The following is a 21,420-nucleotide window of genomic DNA, read 5'->3' as shown; positions in this document are numbered from 1 at the left end:
ATATATTTTTAAATTTGACTTGCCAGAATTTTAGGAATTTTTTCATCTATGGTCATGAGAAATTTTGATTGTGGTTTTCTTTGATTATCTTTGGTTTTGGTAGGATAATGCTGGCCTTGTAGAATGATTTAGGACATGTTCCTTCTTAATTTTCTGGATCTGGTTTTGTAAAATTGGTGTTATTTCTTCCCTAAATGTAGAGTATTATTTACCAGTGAAAATTCAGTTTTATGGTGTGTGTATATATAACACATATACATATATATATATATATATATATAGCTATTTAGTTTATCTGAGTACTTAGAGAAATAATGAAAAATAAGGCTAAACAGTTGAGTTAGGGCCAGATTAATCTTTAAAGTCTTATATAATGATATAAAGCAGTGATAGAAAGCCATTAGCAGTTTTTAAACTCCAAGCAGTGTTATATTATGAGAACAAAGTTTAATTAATCTGTTCCTTTTCTGTCCTCTGAATGAAATGAATGATGTCTCAGAGCAACATGACTGTGGTGTTGCTTTGATCAAATATATTGCATTTACTTAAAGAGTGGAGTAAACGTATTCCTCAGCCTTCTCTTCTTTTAGTTCCTTAATCTTTGTTCATAAAACATATTTAATGTTAATTTTTATTGCTCTTCTCAGGATGCATTTCCTTTTTATTCCCCTTCCTTTTCCAAATTATACTGATCAAAGCTAGATAGACTATGCTAGTAAGTTATTTCCAATGCAGAATTTAGTGTAGAGATTTGGTTATCAGATTATTTTTTTTAATACCTGAGAGTATCAATCTAGCTATTTTCCCATAGTAGTATTATATTTAATTTGAAAGCTGTTGACATTCAAGCAACTTTTAGTATACATTATTTGTAACTTATCAGGTTTCTATAGTATAGATGTATAATATCAGCACATACCCTCCTCTGTTTTAATGTGACCATTTAAAAGTTTATCAAACTCATTTAAAAATGTCAGTCCTTTAGGGTATGTACCTCCCTCTGTTTAATAGTATTTGAAGTTTTGATATGTTAGGTAAATTTACTACAGAGAAGAAAAAATATATATACATATATATTCATTGTATTTATATATTTATATTCTGATTTTTTTAATTTCTTTTTTACTTGGACTATAGTTGCTTTACAATGTTGTGTTAGTTTCTACTGTACAACGAAGTGAATCAGTTATATGTATACAGATATCCTCCCACCTTGAGCCTCCCTCCGATCATCCCACCCCTCTGAGTCATCACAGAGACTGGAGTTGAGCTTCCCGTGCTATATAGTAGCTTCCCACTAGCTATCTATTTTACACATGGTAGTGCATATACGTCAGTGCAACTATTTCAGTTCATCCCACCCTTTCTTCTCCACCCACAGCATGTCCACAAGTCCAGGAAAATCCTTTTTTTTAAAAGAACATTTTTTTTAATGCTTATTTTTTCCCCAAAAGAATGTGAAGAAGAGATTTTAAAAAAGAAGATATGAGGATGTTTATAAAAGAGGGAAAGGGGAATAGAGAACAGGCCACAATGCCCTCATAAATAGAACCCAAGGCCCAGAAGAAATAGGAAAAGAGAGAACTAAAGGATTAAGCTAGAAAGAAGTTGAGTTTAAAGCACTAGAAATAGTTTAAAGACACTCTGAAAGACTAATTGGAAATTTTGAGCAATTTTGTATAAAACAGACCTGTATCTGTATATCATGGACTACTAGCATGTGGAAATAGGCAAAAATGTTTATAGAATTCTGGCTAGAGGAATAAGTTCAGATTTGGTGGGAGACAATGATTTTATAATAAAAGGACAGATTTTAAGTATGCAAGGTATTTTCATGAATCTGTATAACCTCAGATATGCAGATGACACCACCCTTATGGCAGAAAGTAAAGAGGAACTAAAAAGCCTCTTGATAAAAGTGAAAGTAGAGAGTGAAAAAGTTGGCTTAAAGCTCAACATTCAGAAAACGAAGATCATGGCATCTGGTCCCATCACTTCATGGGAAATAGATGGGGAAACAGTGTCAGATTTTATTTTTTGGGGCTCCAAAATCACTGCAGATGGTAACTGCAGCCATGAAATTAAAAGACACTTACTCCTTGGAAGGAAAGTTATGTCGAAACTAGATAGCGTATTGAAAAGCAGAGACATTACTTTGCCAACAAAGGTCCGTCTAGTCAAGGCTATGGTTTTTCCTGTGGTCATGTGTTGATGTGAGATTTGGACTGTGAAGAAAGCTGAGCGCTGAAGAATTGATGCTTTTGAACTGTGATGTTGGAGAAGACTCTTGAGAGTCCCCTGGACTGCAAGGAGATTCAACCAGTCCATTCTGAAGGAGATCAGCCATGGGATTTCTTTGGAAGGAATGATGCTAAAGCTGAAACTCCAGTACTTTGGCCACCTCATGCGAAGAGTTGACTCATTGGAAAAGACTCTGATGCTGGGAGGGATTGGGGGCAGGAGAAGGGGACGACAGAGGATGAGATGGCTGGATGGCATCACTGACTCCATGGACGTGAGTCTGAGTGAACTCCGGGAGTTGGTGATGGACAGGGAGGCCTGGTGTGCTGTGGTTCATGGGGTTGCAAAGAGTCGGACATGACTGAGCGACTGAACTGAATTGATATGAGTGAAAGTAAAAGTAGATATATAGAAGTCAGATGAGAATTGTGAAAGAAAATGATCCCAGCTTCTTTTAAGTGTACATTCTTCACAAGATTAGAGTATAAAAGTTGTTTAGAGAAATGACTGTCTACTTCTGTACGACAAAGTATGTTGTAGAGGAACTTTAGCCTTTTTCCCTTTAGACGAAGCTGGGATAATACAGATAACAACATGCAAACAAGATATTTAGATCTGTATGAAAACAATCCGAATTGATAGATCTTATTTGGATGAGGATAGCAATAATCAGGAATAAAGTTAGCAAATATGGAATTGGATAGGGGGACTATTTGTGCATCTGAAAATAAAGGTTATGAGATATATTACACTAGGAAACTACATGCAGTGAAAACAAATGCAAAAACCTCTCAAAAGCAATTTGCCAAAGGTAGATAACTTAAACTTAGAATAGAAAATACTCAGAATGTGATAAAAGTGGTCTAGGAGCCTCAGCTTCCTTTCTTTGGTGCTGCCAGATTATACTAAGAATAGTTAGAGGATCATTTTTAAGAGTGCAAAAGGAAGCAAAATGATCACATTTGTGAAGAGGGTAAACAGCTCCTGGGGTCTTAGCTGAACTGTCCAGATTTTGAGGATTGACTGCAAATCTCAGCAAGCAGTTTTGATGGAATATGGACCAAATGAGAAATGATGCAGGTAATGGTAAAGGAAACATTAGCCATGCCTTTTTTCAAAGGGGAAAAAAAAGAACAATAAATAGCAGGAAAGGGACTTTCCTGGTGTTCCAGTGGCAAAGACTCTGAGCTCCCAATGCAGGGGACCTGGGTTCAGTCCTAGATTGGGGAACTAAGATCCTACATGGCACAACGAAGAGTCCCCATGCCTCAACAGACTGAAGATCCTGTATGCTGCAACGAAGACTTGGCACAGTCAAATAAATAAATTTGTTTTTTACAGTAGTAGGAAAAAAACCTACTGACGTAACTCAATTCCCAGTATAAAATATTTGTAGAAATATTTTAAAGGCAGGAGGGCCAGCAAATGAGCCAAGAAGGATTTTGGATTTTGAGGTGGGGAAGAAAATAACTGATTAGATACAATCATTGCTTTTGACTGAATAAGCCATGATTACCTTTCAAAGATATTATCTACATACATCTTAGAGAAGAAAATTCAAAAGTTATTTCCTGAATAAAAATAAAGGTGACATACTGTACGTAGTCTCATCTAATGGACATCTTGACATCTCTTTTTTTTGACATTACCCAAGGTATGGTAAATCTTCCAAGATAAAACCATATGCTTTAACTTGCCAGTAGTTATTAAAACTTTCAAAGTATATATTCTTCAAACCAGCAATTCCATTTCTAAAAATATCTCCCACAGATCTACTTATAAGTAAGTATAGGTACAAGGCAGTTTATTGCAATATTGCTTGTAATAGCAAAAGTTGAGAGATATTTGAGTCTCTCAAGTGAGGAATGGATGAGTAATTGTGGTTGGCCCCACACCCCACACCCCAAGAAACACCTGGGGTAACAGGCAAATTTGGCCTTGGAATACAGAATGAAGCAGGGCAATGGCTAATAGAGTTTTGCCAAGAGAACGCACTAGTCATAGCAAACACCCTCTTCCAACAACACAAGAGAAGACTCTACACATGGACATCACCAGATGGTCAACACCGAAATCAGATTGATTATATCTTTGCAGCCAAAGATGGAGAAGCTCTATACAGTCAGCAAAAAGAAGACCGGGAGGTGACTGTGGCTCAGATCATGAACTCTTTATTGCCAAATTCAGACTTAAATTGAAGAAAGTAGGGGAAAGCACTAGACCATTCAGGTATGACCTAAATCAAATCCCTTATGATTATACAGTGGAAGTGAGAAACAGATTTAAGGGACTAGATCTGATAGACACTCTGTCTATGCCTGATGAACTATGGACAGAGGTTCGTGACATTGTACAGGAGACAGGGATCAAGACCATCCCCATAGAAAAGAAATGCAAAAAAGCAAAACGGCTATCTGAGGAGGCCTTACAAATAGCTGTGAAAAGAAGAGAAGCAAAAAGCAAAGGAGAAAAGGAAAGATAGAAGCATCTGAATGCAGAGTTCCAAAGAATAGCACGGAGAGATAAAAAAGCCTTCCTCAGCGATCAATGCAAAGAAATAGACGAAAACAACAGAATGGGAAAGACTAGAGATCTCTTCAAGAAAATTGGATACCAAGGGAACATTTCATGCAAAGATGGGCTCGATGAAGGACAGAAATGGTATGGACCTAACAGAAGCAGAAGATATTAAGAAGAGGTGGCAAGAATACACAGGAGAACTGTACAAAAAAGAGCTTCACGACCCAGATAATCATGATGGTGTGAGCACTCACTTAGAGCCAGACATCCAGGAATGTGGGTCTTAGAAAGCATCACTACGAACAAAGCTAGTGGAAGTGATGGAATTCCAGTTGAGCTATTTCAAATCCTGAAAGATGATGCTGTGAAAGTGTTGCACTCAATATGCCAGAAAATTTGGAAAACTCAGCAGTGGCCACAGGACTGGAAAAGGTCAGTTTTCATTCCAATCCCAAAGAAAGGCAATGCCAAAGAATGCTTAAACTATGGCACAATTGCACTCATCTCACACGCTAGTAAAGTAATGCTCAAAATTCTCCAAGCCAGGCTTCAGCAATACGTGAACCGTGAATTTTCAGATGTTCCAGTTGGTTTTAGAAAAGGCAGAGGAACCAGAGATCAAATTGCCAACATCTGTTAGATCATGGAAAAAGCAAGAGAGTTCCAAAAAAACATCTGTTTCTGCTTTATTGACTATGCCAAAGCCTTTGACTGTGTGGATCACAATAAACTGTGGAAAATTCTGAAGAGGTGGGAATACCAGACCACCTGACCTGCCTCTTGAGAAACCTATATGCAGGTCAGGGAGCAACAGTTAGAACTGGACATGGAACAACAGACGGGTTCCAAATAGGAAAAGGAGTACGTCAAGGCTGTATATTGTCACCCTGCTTATTTAACTTATATGCAGAGTACACCATGAGAAATGCTGGGCTAGAAGAAGCACAAGCTGGAATCAAGATTGCCAGGAGAAATATCAATAACCTCAGATATGCAGATGACACCACCCTTATGGCAGAAAGTGAAGAAGAACTAAAAAGCCTCTTGATGAAAGTGAAAGAGGAGAGTGAAAAAGTTGGCTTAAAGCTCAACATTCAGAAAACTGAGATCATGGCATCTGGTCCCATCACTTCATGGCAAATCGACTGGGAAACAGTGGAAACAGTGGCAGGCTTTATTTTCATGGGCTCCAACATCACTGCAGATAGTGATTGCAGCCATGAAATTAAACGACATTTACTCCTTGGAAGGAAAGTTATGACCAATCTAGATGGCATATTGAAAAGCAGAGACATTACTTTGCCAACAAAGGTCCGTCTAGTCAAGGCTATGGTTTTTCAAGTGGTCATGTATGGATATGAGAGTTGGACTGTGAAGAAAGCTGAGCACCAAAGAATTGATGCTTTTGAACTGTGGTGTTGGAGAAGACTCTTGAGAGTCCCTTGGACTGCAAGGAGATCCAACCAGTCCATTCTAAAGGAGATCAGTCCTGGGTGTTCATTGGAAGGACTGATGCTAAAGCTGAAACTCCAATACTTTGGCCACCTCATCCAAAGAGTTGACTCATTGGAAAAGACTCTGATGCTGGGAGGGATTGAGGGCACGAGGAGAAGGGGACAACAGAGGATGAGATGGCTGGATGGCATCACTGACTCGATAGACATGAGTTTGAGTGAACTCCAGGAGTTGGTGATGGACAGGGAGGCCTGGCGTGCTGCAGTTCATGGGGTAGTAAAGATTCGGACATGACTGAGTGACTGAACTGAACTGAACCACACTCTTGAAATTCTGTGCATCCACTAAAAAGAATAGATTTGTGTGTATTGAGACACAGAGGTGTCTGTGTTATGTGCTCAGGTGAACTTTTAAAATGCATAACAGTACATATAGTATCCTACTCTTAAAAATCCTGTATGTATACAAGCAAAAGGTAGATTATGTATATGAATAGAAAGAGACCTGGAAGTACATATACTAAACTGTTAGCAGTAGTTAGTCTTAGTAAGTAGAAGAGGTGGACTTTTGGTTTTCAGTTTATGTCCTTCTGTATTTTTATCACAAGGATATATTTAAATTTTTGAAATCTGAAATTTATCTGAAGGAGAAAAAAGCCAAGCCCTTGGAAGCCAAACTTTTCAGCCTAAACCCTGATTCAGTTCCTCTTCTCTCATCTTAACCTTTATAGTTTACCACAAGTGAGAACTATAGGTCCAATTCATTTTATTATTGAGAGTAGGTTCACAAATAATGTTCTTTGTTTCTAGTTAGCTTGTTACAAAATTCAGGTTCTACATGTTGATTTTTTTTTTTTAATACCAAGTTATGGCATCTGGGTAAAGTCTGGCTTGTTTGTTCAAGCATTTGCTGAACATTTGTGAAGTCCCCATGGTGTGCCAAGCACTGGGGAATTCAGACATCCTAGTCTTCTACCTGATGGTTCCCTCCTCTTCTGTTTCAGCCCCAGTGGTTGCATTTAGGACTTTCCAGTGCTCATATGCTCATTTATGTTTAAAAGGTGATCCACTTAAACTTAATTGCAATTAAGTTGCAATAGTTCACACACTATATGTGAATTTTCACCACTTTTTACCTTCTGCATGTAGATATTTCCCTAAAATGGACATCTCTTTTTAACCTCTACTTTTCTAAATAACAGGGATGGGAGATGATTTAGCAATGGAAAATATTGAGGGGGCATTGGGGGAGAATGTTTGCATTTACAATGGAAAGGGGATATTTGTGAAAGAGTTGATATTTGTGAGCAAAAACATATGTCAATCACTGTTGGAGAGCAAAAAATATGATACATAATCCTGTTCCAAAGTGTATGTATAATGTATAAATATTTTTAGAATTAAAATATTTATATCTCTCTCCAGAGAGAAAGTGGCTGGATCATATTATCTCTTTGAAGTTCTAGTTCTGTAGATTCAAGCATTTTCTTTAGAAAGCCATTTAAAAATTGTGATGAGAAGATGTTTAGACTAAGATTTATCTTATACATATGTGCAGGATCGATATTTCTGAAACTGCATTCTTCAGTATGTTGTGCCTTCTGCTTCTTAAATCTGTGAATCACAACTTTAAATAAAAGTTTTATGTGGGGTCATTAAAATATGAAGGGGATAGAATAATTCTGCTGGTAGTTTTTGTTATATTATTTGAAAGTAATTTGTATGAGTATCTTCATGATTTTTTATAAGAGTACATTTCCATTTTTGAAACTACAGACTCCATCTTGAAAAATCTTCATTTTGAGCTTCATTGTTAAATTGTATATTATCATCTTTTTATGCATTTCACCAGCCTATTATAATCTTACAGTGTTTCATTCTTCCCAGAGTAGACCAAGGGAACAGCTGCCTGCTTATCATTGGTTGGGCTCTTCAAGGAGTGGGTGGTGGAGCTAATCAACAGGCATTCTTATCAGCAGAGCCCTGTCTCTCCTCTGAACTGTGGGTGTCAGCCTATTAATTCTCCACTAAACTTTAAGCATTTGGGGACAATTATGTCTCACGTTGGAGCTCCCTGGGCACTTTTTTCCAGAGATAATTAAATTTAAAACTTGAAAGATAATTGATCAAGCAGGAGCAAGTATATCAAATACTAGTATCAAATACTGAATATAAGGATGTCTAACACAGTTCCTTGTTTTGTAAGAGGTGGAATAATCTGGTTGGCAGAAAGTAACTCCTATTTTGCAGTTAGCACAGATGTTCTGGACCTTTCTTTTTTCAAACAACAAAAATAAGCAAGTGAAAACCAAGAATAAAAGAACTATATATTATAAAATATATTATTATGGAAAGGAATGGTAGTGTAACACCCTAATTCTGCACATGGGAAAATGAAAGTGTACATGGTAGTTTTTTTCAGAATAATAAAAGCCAATGGTTGTATAAATAAGTGAACATATATGCTCTTTTCCTTATTTGTTCTTTATTGTCACATATCAAGTAAGCTGTTCAGTTTTTTGTCTTCTGAGTCATTATTCTACTGGCTTTATGTTCCACAGACATTAATATGTCAAGAGAATTTTAGCACACAGAAATTTGTGTTCCCATTTTACCTTGATGAGTGGCTTATCTCATGTTCTTCTTGTAGGGATTTGACCAGCTCCGACTTGAAGGATTGCTCTGTGACGTGACCCTGATGCCAGGGGACACAGATGATGCCTTCCCTGTGCACAGAGTCATGATGGCCTCTGCTAGTGATTACTTCAAGGCTATGTTCACAGGTAGCTTGCCTTCTAAACTCTACTTTCATATTAAAACAATAAGAAAAATAAGTGTTTAAATCTTTTCATTGCTAGAGGAAGATTCAGTGCTTTTGTTCCGTGTCTTTACAAGAAGAGTTTAAAAAGAATAGATACCCAGTATGTGTGTGGGTGGGTGGTGCTTTTCTGACTTGGAAAATGGATATACCTTTTTTATACCTCTGTCTACCTTTATTTCATAGCTTTGCTTTTCCAGACACATATCTGAATGGGCCATCAGAGACTAATACAATGTCACTAGTACAATCTCTAATCCATCAAAAGATCTGAAGTGCCAGGAGAACATTTTGGAGGCACTTGCATCATATACCACCTCCATTAGTATAGAGATATTCCTTTTTAAGTACTCTCTTTTAACTGTAAAATATGCAGAAGCTTGACTCAGATACTAATGCTTACACAGAATAAAATTTTCCCTGATTTTATTGCATCTAATTAGCAACAGAAGTGAGTTTGACCTTAATTAAATTATCCACCTTCATTTAATTGAGTGTCTTTATTTAAGGTGGGATGAAAGAACAAGATTTAATGTGCATTAAGCTTCATGGCGTGAGCAAAGTCGGTTTAAGGAAAATTATTGACTTCATTTACACTGCAAAGCTTTCTCTTAATATGGACAACCTTCAAGACACACTGGAAGCTGCCAGTTTTCTACAGATTCTGCCGGTTTTGGACTTCTGCAAAGTTTTTCTCATATCTGGGGTAAGACATTTTCAAATCAAATCTTTTCCTGTGATGAATAGTATTGTGGCCTGAAACTAACTGGCCTTTAGAGAGAGATGTCATCTACTGTATGGTTTGGAAGCAGGTTCAGGAGAAAACAGTGCAAGTGCATTTTTACAAAATAGAACCATTTAAAAAAGCCTTCTGTGTCATCCAGTGACATTAGACAGTAATAAGGGTTTGATAGCAATAAAATCCTTAGCATGTTTGATAATGTTATATATTGTAATCCAGTTTTATTCTGCTTAATGATTTTATACAAGCAGGTTTTTTAAATGGAGTTCTATGGGAAAGTCATCTGAGGTTCTAGAAGTCTTTTAAGATATACTCAAGTCATTTTTTTTTTCTTCCTTTAAATATGGGACCTAGATCTTGAGAAGAACTAACACCTATGTGTAAATCTTTTTGATTCCATGGCAACACATCACCTACTAAGTCGTTTACAGCATATTTTAATAGATAATAGAGGACACATACAACCACCAGTCACTGAACTTCCTTATAGTCACCCACTTGCTTTGGATAGTGCCTCATTTTGGTTGAGACCCTTAAATTAATAGTACTTAATACTTACATTTATAAACTCTTAACCTTTATTTACACTGATCTTAGCAACATGTGGCTGTCCTGAGGCAAACTAGGTACAGTGTCATGATTTCCTTGAAACTAATCAGTAGCTACAGACACTGTTGACCTAGTACCCATTGTCTGTTATTCAAGTTCAGTACCTATCACTTGAGATGCTGGTTGTGATCAGTTCCTTAGTCTGAATGAAAAGAACCAAACTGGGTAAAGCTGATTTCTTAAGTTATAAAAATATGCATTTCTCAAAATAACAATATTAGAAAATAAGTTTGTTCTGGATAAGTCTATTTAAAGCACATTTATTTCAAGATGACATCATAGCAAATTTCCTGTAATTAGAATGTTGGTTCCTTAACTTCCTTGAAGCATTTATTATAACTGTATGTTTTTACCCTTTGGAAAATGTCTTTATTTTTATAAACACTTAATATTGTCTTAAAGATTATAATCTTCATTTCGAGTATCTCTGCAGAGATACTAAAGCCCATTTCTAAAGGAGAAGAGACATGTCCCTGACAAAGCTTACTTTTAGTGTAGCTTACTCCCATTTTAAAAATTCTTGCCTATGAGCTTTTTCTTAGTACCATACTATTTTCTTATCTTTCATCTTGTTTGCTTAGGATATGTCTATGTGATTTTACATGGAAATCTTCCTTCTCAGAATCCATGGTAATTTTTGAGAAAAGTTGGTGGGTTATTAGTTTACGGATTATATAAAATCTAACTTTTCCTTTATCCTTCTTTCATGCTTTCCATATCTTAGTTAAATATTTAGGCTTTACTCTATTATCCCTTTCTCAGCAATCAAGTAAATCAGGAAAAACAGTAGCCCTGGGTGCCTTTCCTATTTATAAGAACTGAAAGTGTCAAGATAATATAAATATTTTTCAAAGGTAAATATGTTTTCCGTTTTCCCACAGGCTCAGTTATTATAGATAATTTAAAAATATAACAATTTTGCAACCATGTACTTAACCCAACTGTATTGAGGAAATAGATTTGTGTTCTTATTGATATAGTGTGATTATAGTTCGTATAACCAAAACACTTCCTGGGTTTGAATTTCTGGAAAGAAAAGTTAGCTTTGAACACAATTCTTTTCTATCTGTTCTTAACCACTTGTGTGGATGAAGAGGAGCAGTGGTATATAGAAGATGAATCAGCATATCATCCACAAAACCTTTATATGTTAATTTTGAATGATAATGTTGAATGATAATGATAATGATAATACGATAATAATTGGCATATACATACTACTACACATAAATAAATAATAAGAACCTACTGTCTAGCACAGGGAACTCTACTCGATACTTTGTAATAACCGATATGGGAATAGAATCTAAAACAGTGGATATATGTACATGTATAACTGATTCACTTTGCTGTACAACAGAAAGTAACACAACATTGTAAATCAACTATACTCCAATAAAATTAAAAAAATAAAATGAACAACTCTGTATTGCTAAAAATACCGCCAAACCCCAAATACAGTGATAAAGCCACATTTGCCTTTGGTCGGTTAGGCATCCATTCTCTGTAAGGGAGCATCACGCTCAGTAGAACAAGAACCCTGCGCCCTGACCTTTGCCTTCTTTGCAGCAATACTTTTCTTTTAGGGTTGTAACTAGTATTAGGGGCTATAAGACCTATAGACCCTAATTTTGTTCTTGCTATGCTATTTTCTTGGTAGTTATAGAAAAAGAGGACTATGAAAAGAAAACAAAAGGATGACAGTGAAGGATATAATGCAGAGTTGGTAAAATTTTCTGTAAAACTAAAAATATTATCATTTATCATGGACATAATAAAAAATTACCTTTGTTTTGTTACATACCTACAAAAATTACATTAGCTTTTGTCCTTATGACATTGCATAACTACAGCATGCTAAATTCCATGTGGCAGTCCCCTGATTTAAAAACAAGTTGTAGTCAAATTTTTTATCATTTGTTTGCTGTTTGGAAATTGTACCATCTAGCATTTTCCCCACAGTATTACTATTATGGAGGATTACAGGCTAGCCTGTAAAACCCAATTTAATGTCAGGTTACTGAAATAGAACAATTTGCAATTGAACTGGAAAAAATTGAAATTTAAGTTTACAGTTATACAGAGTAAACAGCAGGATGAAGGTGAGCAAGAAATCATTTTCTTTTTACATAAAAGCATATCTAATCAGAGAATGAAACTTCTCTGTGCTTTAGACTCAGTGTACTTTCTTTAAACTCATTTTTTTAAGTGTTTATTTTTTTTCTTGATACAGGTCTATCATTGGTTCCACCTGTACATTTATTGTCACTGATCGGGTTGGGGAGCTCACAGTGCAATGTACAGAAATTATTGAGGTGACTGGGGTCATGAAGAGTGTGAGACAGTAGAAAACAAGAGAGGCACATTTGTTGGAGAACAAAGGACTTCTCTAAGGGAACAATGAAGGGAATCGGAGGAAGTTATTGGAAAAGATAGCTTCTTTTGCTATTATGTGACCATAGCAGCAGCAAGGATGTGTTTTTGAGGAATGTTCTTTTTGGGAAAGAATGTTCTTTTTGATGTAAGGATTTCCTGTATAGTACATGCATTTGACATTCTTTCTTTCATAAAGACTGGATTTACCCATTAAGCTTGATTAACATGTCTTTCCAGGTAATGTTTTTGCTTTGGGGGAAGCTCAATGCAAATTAGAGAAAAAAATTCATGGGTAATTTTAAAATGAATCAAAACTGTTTCCCTCCCCATTAAACCAGTCTTGTTTTTCTTCTTGTCAAGGCTGATACTCAGCAAGTAGTACCCAGATACCAGTTGTTTATGGTTGAGTATGTGTTCTGATTAGTTGGTACTCGAATATTCTAAATATCATCCCTGCATATAACTTTAATCAGCCCATTCTTGCCTGTCCGGGATTCTGTAAGGAAAGAAGAGTCTCAGCCTGGGCCTAAACCAACTCATCCCCCCAAAGACCATTATGATAACTATTGCATCCACCAGGGCAAGTGCATTCAAAGTGCAAAGGAATAAGAAAATAGGATTCGCCAAGCTGGACACACCCTCAAAATTCACCTCAAATGGTGTCAATCATCTGAAGAGAAATAAGACCCGGAGAGAAAGGTTTTAGTTTTCTTATCATCCCTTTGTTCTTCTTACCCAAAGGCCCCTTTCTTGTATCCTGTGATATTCTCATCTGTGGAAGGAAGCTTGGGAGAAGATACCTGTTATGTCCTGTATCCCTCAAAGTAGCTTGTTTGACTGCTTCCCAGTCGTTTTCTGTGAACGTGCTTTCTCTCTTTGCATTGGTTGTACTTGAGGTCAGGGTGTTATTTTAATAAACTAGATAGCACCAAGGAGAATTTGGTACACTGAATGTCTGAAGAGCACCACCCCACTGCCCAGATTTACCAGTGAATTTCTTAGTGTTTGCTCTTCCCTTGAGAGGACGAAAAGCAGATAGTCATTTGCTTTTTTTTTTCTAAATGGAAATTTATTTGTATAAGACACTGAACTTCAACAACGTAACATCACAGATTACTGATGAAACCTGTCATTAAAATATCAAATTATGTTAATCACAGCATTAGGTACATCAGGTGTGATTTGGACAACTTAATATTGCAGCAATGAGTACCAGTATGCTAATGAAAATTGAAAATCATGATGCTTAGAACTGCCTTTAGGATGACCATGAAGGTTCTACTGTAATCAGTAGAATAATTTATAAATTATATCAAGGAAACTTAAATGTGTACTTGATTGTTTTTTAAAATAACGCTGTTGGTTCTCATAAGAAGTTGGGAAATTTTGTCCTTTTTTGCTTCTCTATCCTTTAAAACTCTAATATAATTACCTGGCTTAACTTCTTTAATGACTCTTCTTTGGAATTTTGGCCAGGGTATATATTCAGATGAAATTAGAGTTCTTTCTGCTTATGATGTATTTTTTAATAAGCTTTAAATTCATATTTTACATTTTTTAAAATGTATTATGTACCTGAATTGCAGTATATATTATGTTACTGTACATATTCATTATTTTGTAATGTCTAAGGTTAAATGTTTGGGACTATGCTAGCTGAAACACTTTTAAAAATCATGACTGAGAATGGATTACAATGAGCTATAATTGAATAATCTTGTATTTTTCCAAAACTTGTTTACTGTTATTCCATCATTTTTGATCTGCTTATATTAACTGTTATTCTACACTGTGCTGCTACCGTCCCTATGGTCTACAATTAATTTTTTTAAATTTTATTTTATTTTTTAACTTTACAATATTGTATTGGTTTTGCCATACATCAACATGAATCTGCCACAGGTATACACGTGTTCCCCAAATTTTTTAGCTTTGATTGCATGTACTTCATAAAAATTAATTTCCTGTTACATATTTTCTTATCTGAATCTCATTTTAAAATTAATAAGACTCTAGTAATCTGCTGTGTTAATTCAGCAGATATTCTGTTTTTAGTTGTATCTATCATCACATCTTTAATTTTTAAATTGCTGATAATCATGGCATTTAACCTTTGTTATATACCCACAGTGTGGTAGCTGTGGTACATGAGCTATAGAAAATACTTAGTCCTTGTATCAAGAAGATGACTATTCAGAAGGTTATGAAATACCATTCTCTGGTGGTCATTTTTTAAAGGAAAGAGTAGGCAGCTAGCTATATTAGCTAGGCAATCTGTCAAGGTTTTCCCATTCCTGAGAATCTGTATATCTGATATATAGAAGGGATTTTCAAAATGCCCTTAAATACAAGGTAGTTTTTTTTTTATCCTCTTGTTTTAAAAACTGTTTCCTTATTGAATGATACTAAAGAAGGAAAAGAGGAAGGAACTGAATATCTTGATCCCAGTTCTGAATTATACAGATTGGTTTCTAATCTTTAATCTCGGTTTATATTCCAGTTCCAGTTCAGTCGCTCAGTCGTGTCTGACTCTTTGTGACCCCATGAATCACAGCACGCCAGGCCTCCCTGTCCGTCACCAACTCCTGGAGTTCACTCAAACTCATGTCCACCGAGTCAGTGATGCCATCCAGCCATCTCATCCTCTGTCGTCCCCTTCTCCTCCTGCCCCCAATCCCTCCCAGCATCAAGGTCTTTTCCAATGAGTCAGCTCTTCACATGAGGTGGCCAAAGTATTGGAGTTTCAGCTTTAGCATCAGTCCTTCCATTATATATGCTATAAATTTAGAATTAATTTTGGTGACTAACAGCCAATGCTATTATTTTGCCCATTTAAAATATAGTCTTTGTTGTTTTAATTTTTTTATTTGTAATCAATCATATCAGTGATGATAAGAATCTGCGTACTCAGGAAATATATTTGTGCTTTCATCAATGTTTGCTTATCCATATTAGCAAACATCTTCAAAAATGAAAATTACTTTTGCTTTTGGGGAAGGACTATGTCTTACCCCATAAAGTAGGTCTATTACCCCAAACAGGAATTCCTTCCACCTGGGGTGATTTGGGCAATGAGGTATTAATTGTAATTTTATTTACACAACTTTAAAATTGTGTCAGACACCAACCTGCCACCCCTAAAAGTGGATTAAAGTGTACTTTTTATTAACCAAGTTATCGAATAGTATTAAACTGTGTGTTTGAAAAGGCCCATAAGTTGTTCATTTATTTTTCCTAGTCCTCCTGTGTTACAATTTATTTTCGGTATTTTAAAATACATAGGTATTAAGTATAATAACAATTTTAAATTGTTGATTTTTGTGCAGCAAATCAGTGCCTAAAAGAGTTCAAATTCTTCTTGAGTAATAATCTATGAAAATAGCAACATGTGTGTGTATGTGTTGGCCTTCAAACTTTCAGTGGTATTATGTCATAACTCGGCTGTGACTTTATGCAGAGGAGTCATGATTTTCATCTCATTTCAGCTTTTCAATAACAAGATGATAGAAGGATTAGCCAATTTTCTCTTATCCATCTGCCAGTCGGTTAACAATACAGGGGCATCAGTGAGCTTTATGTGACATTTGTGAACACACACCCTGACAAAATTAAGCAAAAAAATCCAGTGAGTCCTTTGCCTGTGACTTGTCTCTGTGTTTGTACATACACACACACACACACATACAATTACAAAGAGATTTGTATGGCAGGCTTGTTTTTGTGATTTATGCTTTACATATTTGCTGATTTGATTTTCCTAATTTTCACTTTTGACTAATTAGCCCTTAGAACATTGAAAAGACTTCCTGCCAAAGATGGGCCTCTCCATAGCTTCTCTGCTTTTCATGACTTCTGGTTTTGCTTTATTTTACTCTGTGCTGGGGAGATTTGAGGGGCTAACGGGGACTCCAGGCAGAGCTGGAGTATGCTGAGAGTAAGAGAGTAGCTAAGGAAAACTGTGGTGCCAGCCATCAGCATACTTACTGGAAACTAAACTACATGAATAATTTGATGCAAAAACACCCATTCCATTCCTCAAGAAAGTGATTTCCTTGATTCTATTTCTACATAAATAATATGGAAAATAAATTCACCCTAGGAATAATGGCCCTATTAAATTATCTTCACTATAAGCAATAACTTTTGAAGGAATCAAAATGAATGATAGTGATGAATGATGATGCCTGTTGACATGAAAGAAATATAGGGATCAGGTACTAGAGCTTTTCTGTTTGTGGATCTGCTAGCTGAGTTGCTTTTAAGAATCATGACTGAAAAGTGAATTGAGATGATTCATTATAGAATTGCTTTCTATTTTTGCAGAACTTCCATCTGGCCAGAACTTTCTTAGTATTTGCAGGGTAGTGGTGAGGACACATTTTTGAGGAAAGAAAATAATTATGTTGGCATAGTCAAGTTATACCATTGTTTCTTAGAGTAACTTTCAATCTACTGACTCTGAACAAGCATTTTCTTTTAGTCTCCTTTCTATTGGATTAGGTAAGGGTGGTTTGTGAATTCTCTTTAAATAGTTAATATACGGAGAAAAGAATCTTAATTTTCATCTATATGGACAGTAAAAAGCACATTTACTCTTATTCTAGAGCAGGTATTTATATATCCAGGTATGAGTGCCATGAAAGTAGTTGGGTTTTAATTATTATTCTTTTTTGGATTGGCTTAATAGGTCACTTTAGACAATTGTGTTGAAGTTGGGCGGATTGCCAATACCTACAATCTGACAGAAGTGGATAAATATGTTAACAGTTTCGTCTTGAAGAATTTTCCTGCGTTGCTGAGCACTGGGGAGTTCTTGAAACTCCCTTTTGAACGTCTTGCCTTCGTGCTTTCCAGTAATAGCCTTAAGCATTGCACTGAACTTGAGCTCTTTAAGGCTACCTGTCGCTGGCTACGCCTGGAAGAGCCTCGGATGGACTTTGCTGCAAAGTTAATGAAGAACATACGATTTCCACTGATGACACCGCAGGAGCTCATTAATTACGTGCAAACCGTGGATTTCATGAGAACTGACAATACGTGTGTGAATCTCCTTTTGGAAGCCAGCAATTATCAAATGATGCCATATATGCAGCCAGTGATGCAGTCAGACAGGACTGCCATTCGGTCTGACACCACTCATTTGGTTACACTAGGAGGAGTGCTGAGGCAGCAGCTGGTTGTCAGCAAGGAATTGCGCATGTATGATGAAAAGGCCCATGAGTGGAAGTCCTTAGCCCCCATGGATGCCCCAAGGTACCAGCATGGCATTGCCGTCATTGGAAATTTCCTCTACGTCGTTGGAGGACAGAGCAATTATGACACAAAAGGAAAAACGGCAGTTGATACAGTCTTCAGATTTGATCCACGATACAATAAGTGGATGCAAGTTGCATCTCTAAATGAAAAGCGCACCTTCTTCCACCTCAGTGCCCTCAAAGGATACCTGTATGCAGTTGGTGGACGAAATGCAGCTGGTGAACTGCGTAAGTGTGTGTATGTCTATTAAGCACAAAGACTAATTTCTTTACCCCCAGATTCTAGTCAGATCATAAAATAAGCAGTTTTATAACATCAAAGACCAACAAATGTTGCCAGAATTTTATTTTAAACTGTTTTTCTTAGAAAATGTCAGAGACTATCTGAGCCTATATTGTTGGCCACACTACAAATATATCAATATGTGGCAGAATATTTTACTGGTGCAATATCCATGGTTTTCATTGTAAAGGTTTAACTGAAAAGCATATTCTGCTAATTTAAATTCTAATGGAATCTTGGACAGAACTTTGACATGTTTCCTCATTTTACATTTGTAAAAGCCCACAGAATATTTCAGTGAACAGGTTAAAATCCTTCCTTACAGAGCACTGACTTCTATAGTTGGTCCTTTTATGTAATCTGTTACCTATCCTAGGCCACACAGTAAGATGATTTTCTTTATCTACTAAATGTTTAAAGTTCAATATTATCCAGATTTTATTTACCATGAGTATTATATATAACTATTAGTCTCAAAACTCATTCTCATGTAAACTGAGCTGGTAAACTTGATTATTTGACGGTCCCTTCTTGGTCTTCCTAATCTAAAATCAGTCACTGATCTTAGATCAATAACAGAGACCAATACTTTGGCTATGTAAATTAACACTAATTTTGTTATTTTAGATAAAATTGGAATAAGGTAGCTGTCCAAAAAGAAGTCAGGAAGATCTCATTTTATATCAGGTTTTACATATCTGTCATTACCATCGTTTGGTCTTTTCTTCACCCATCTTCCTTTATTCTCTATTCTAAATAGAGTCCTTGGAGTTGACCAGTATTCTAGGCTCCATAAACCTGGGGAAGTTTGAGATATTGGCATTGGCTCTGGATAAATTCAGAGTAATTATCATAATCTTTTTCTTCAGTATTCTAAAAAGTAGAAGGTGATCTCAGTTCAGTTCAGTCACTCAGTTGTGTCCGACTCTTTGTGACCCCATGAAGCACAGCACTCCAGGCCTCCCTGTCCATCACCAACTCCCAGAGTTTACCCAAACTCATGTCCATTGAGGTGGTGATGCCATCCAAACATCTCATCCTCTGTGGTCTAGTGGATTTGAAAATAAGCTATTTGTTGGAGATAAAAAGATCTGCTCTCAGTTCTTATCCTTTTCAGCTTATCAAGCTCTTGCTTGTTAGTGACATGGTCTTAATGTTACTGATGTTTTCTACCCATGTTTTTTTTTTTTCCCTTGTTGTCACAATGATATTTCTTCTAAGGCCAGACTTCCCAGATTGTTGGACTAGCTTTCAGAATCATGAAGCAGACAGGTTTTCCAGTGTATTTTAATAATCAGACTTCTAAAAGCACTTGACACATGAATACCCTTCATGTAGAGCTGTCCTTTCCTCAGTTAACCCACACACATTATTTACATGTTATTATACTCTTTTAAATTTATGGTATCTTAAAATAAGCAGAAGAGGCAAGTGGTGACTTGGCACTTTCTTAGAAAAACCACTTATATAAAATAATCTTTACAAGTTTACAGTTTATAGGTCATCAAACCCCTCAATCAGTGGCCATTTTGAAACTTCTTTTCTCTAAGGAAATTGCTCCAGTTTTCAGTCACTGCTTGCTTGGTGATTTTTAACACCCCTGTTAATATGCAGCTATTAAGTCTTCAATATATTTTTCCTAATATTAATTAGAGGCCTTACTCTTCTGAGAATTTATCGTCTTCAGGCCAAGGAAAGTCATTACATAAGACTAAGGTGAGAGGCTTCTTTCTTCTGACTTAATCCTCACCCTGTTTGAGTTCTTCCCACATTATACTCAATTGGGAACAACAAGTAGACTACCTTGTTGGGCAAGTGACTGGCTTCCTTGCCCTTCAGAAATCACCCCCTTCATCTCTTATTAAAAACAGTATTCTGTGTTTCAGTTTGAAAGTTACAGGATACAAGAGAATCATGCTTTTCACGTGTGAGTCCTAAATTTATTACTCTTGGATTATAGTTAGACTTGAAACACAATCACCCAGAGCTTAAACTTAAGGATAATGATTTACATGTTCTAAAAAGAATACTCTCCACTCTAAATGATAAGTATAGGTCCACTTTTATCTTAATTCATCAACTGCATTTTCATAAAGGGATGTATGATTATACTATGGATACAAACCCTCATTATCAAAAGAGAACTATAATTCCATTGAGGCCAACTACTTAGTATTTCTTTTCCTTTGAAGAAATTATCTCCTAGAATCTAGAAGTGACTAAACTTTTGTAGAAAAGGATTGCTTCCCTTAAAATTAGCATACCCAGCAAATCCATTCTGTGTTACATATTGTTTTAATTGTTTTTGGCTGTGCCACACAGTATATAAAATCTTGGTTCCCTGACCAGGGATTAAATCCATGACTCCTGCATTGGGAATGCAGAGGCTTATCCTCTGGATGACCAGGGAAGTCCCTATGGTACATATTTTAAGTTAAAATATATGGGAAGTTTTTTTTAAAAAATCATGTGATTGACTTATTAAGTACACTTCAGTTGAGGGTCTTGATTCCAGGAGAATCTTCAGGCCCAAAAGAGCCATTACATAAAACCAAGGAGCAAGAAGCTTCATATTTTTTTTTCTGACTCACCCCACACCTTTGAGTTCCCCCTATTTTATACCCACGTAGAAGTAAGAAGTAGACAGACACATCTCGTCACATTCTGTATTGTTGAGGTGAGCAAACCCAGTGTAACCCGTCCAGAGAAACATTATCAGTGTGCTCTCCTGCTCCGTTGTTGTTGTTCAGTCGTGTTCGACTCTCTGCAACCCCATGGACTGCAGCATGTCAGGCTTCCCTGTCCTTCATCATCTCCCAGAGCTTGCTCATGTCCATTGAGTCAGTGATGCCATCCAACTATCTCATCCTCTGCTGCCCCCTTCTCCTTTTGCCTTCAATCCTGCTCTGTAAATGGTTTTTAATGGAAACCCCCTCCCTCCACTCCACTCTAACATCTGTTGTAATAACTTAATATTCCCACCTTAACTGATTATGTTGACATATTCATATGTCAGTATAAATAGAGAAGGGGATAGGAATGGGTGTCAGGAAAAACGGATTGATAGGTAAATCATTTCACAGTTTAACCGGTTCATTAGTATCAGTACATCATTTATTCTT

At 36.3% G+C, this 21,420-nt stretch overlaps 1 protein-coding gene across 7 annotated transcripts in view; it reads left to right on the top strand.

The window, feature by feature from the left end:
• Window positions 1-21,420, top strand: part of KLHL13 (kelch like family member 13) — a 198,264-nt gene that overhangs the window by 166,195 nt on the left and 10,649 nt on the right. For all 7 annotated transcript variants that reach the window (XM_070784351.1, XM_070784350.1, XM_070784346.1 and 4 more), the window contains 3 exons: window positions 8,866-8,998; window positions 9,543-9,739; window positions 17,448-18,243. In XM_070784351.1, coding sequence (XP_070640452.1) covers window positions 8,866-8,998; window positions 9,543-9,739; window positions 17,448-18,243 — 1,126 coding nt within the window. The remainder of the gene's footprint in view (window positions 1-8,865; window positions 8,999-9,542; window positions 9,740-17,447; window positions 18,244-21,420) is intronic.

This window comes from Bos indicus, chromosome X (genome assembly GCF_029378745.1).
Source record: "Bos indicus isolate NIAB-ARS_2022 breed Sahiwal x Tharparkar chromosome X, NIAB-ARS_B.indTharparkar_mat_pri_1.0, whole genome shotgun sequence".
In the NCBI taxonomy this organism is placed as follows: Eukaryota; Metazoa; Chordata; class Mammalia; order Artiodactyla; family Bovidae; genus Bos; species Bos indicus.
The sequence above is the reverse complement of the archived record's forward strand: the minus strand, read 5'-3'. Positions and strand labels throughout refer to the sequence as shown.